The 828-nt window shown below is 44.0% G+C and overlaps 1 protein-coding gene across 1 annotated transcript; it reads right to left on the reverse strand.

Annotated features, from left to right (window-relative positions):
* Positions 1-230: 230 nt before the first annotated feature.
* LOC142429104 (large ribosomal subunit protein eL34-like) lies at positions 231-610 on the reverse strand. Its single transcript, XM_075534090.1, has one exon. The coding sequence runs from the start codon at positions 583-585 to the stop codon at positions 232-234; it is 354 nt and encodes a 117-aa protein (XP_075390205.1). The 5' UTR covers positions 586-610; the 3' UTR covers position 231.
* Positions 611-828: the final 218 nt, after the last annotated feature.

The raw sequence follows: 828 nt of genomic DNA on the forward strand, positions 1-828 counted from the left end.
TAAATGCTTTGAAAATGATGATGGCAGCATATGTGCAAATGTGCTGACACATGAATGGATATATGGATTGTGATAAGAGGCACGAGCCCCAGTAAAAGCATTGAATAGTTTGTTTGTTTTTTAAGGCTCAAATGTAGAAAACATGTGGGACCAGGGAAGAGAGTGTTTCAGTCTGGGTTTTTTTTTTTAACAGAACAAGTCATTTATTACTCAAACAAGCTTCATTTGTATTTATTTAGCCTTTTGATTCTGTGCTTGTGCCTTCAACACTTTCACCATGATTTTCTGCTCCTCAATCAGGAAAGCACGCTTGATCCTGTCTCGGACACATTTAGCGCACATGGACCCACCATAAGCCCTGCTGACATGTTTTTTGGTTTTGGACAACCTCATGAGAACTTTGGGTCTCACAGCACGGACCCCTCGAAGTCGGCCCGGGCACACGCCACATGCAGATTTTGGCGCTTTCCCAACCTTCTTTGTATACAGGTACACGATTCTGTTACCAGGGGTTCGGGACAGTCTAGTTTTGTTAGAGGCTGTGTTGTAGGACAGCCTACGCCGGTAGGTCAGACGCTGAACCATTTTGAATGCCTCCACACAGCGTCTCCGGAAGAGGAAGCTTGGTCTGTTATACAGTCACTATCAGTCCAAACAGACTGAACAGCACCTATAATAACCACTAGCTTGACCCACGTTTTAGATCATAGGGAAAGAGAGTTCATCAACAGTTGTAATCCAAGCAGCTTACCAACCGCCCACCTAATTCTCAGTGCAGAATTTCTAAGGAATTGATGCTTTATAGTCTTCCTTGACCGTCCACATTCT

The sequence above is a fragment of the Tenrec ecaudatus genome, chromosome 16, assembly GCF_050624435.1.
Source record: "Tenrec ecaudatus isolate mTenEca1 chromosome 16, mTenEca1.hap1, whole genome shotgun sequence".
Classification (NCBI taxonomy): domain Eukaryota; kingdom Metazoa; phylum Chordata; class Mammalia; order Afrosoricida; family Tenrecidae; genus Tenrec; species Tenrec ecaudatus.

Coding starts and splice junctions, on each gene's coding strand:
- LOC142429104 (XM_075534090.1), bottom strand. CDS start 585: ATGGTTCAGCGTCTGACCTACCGGCGTAGGCTGTCCTACAACACAGCC.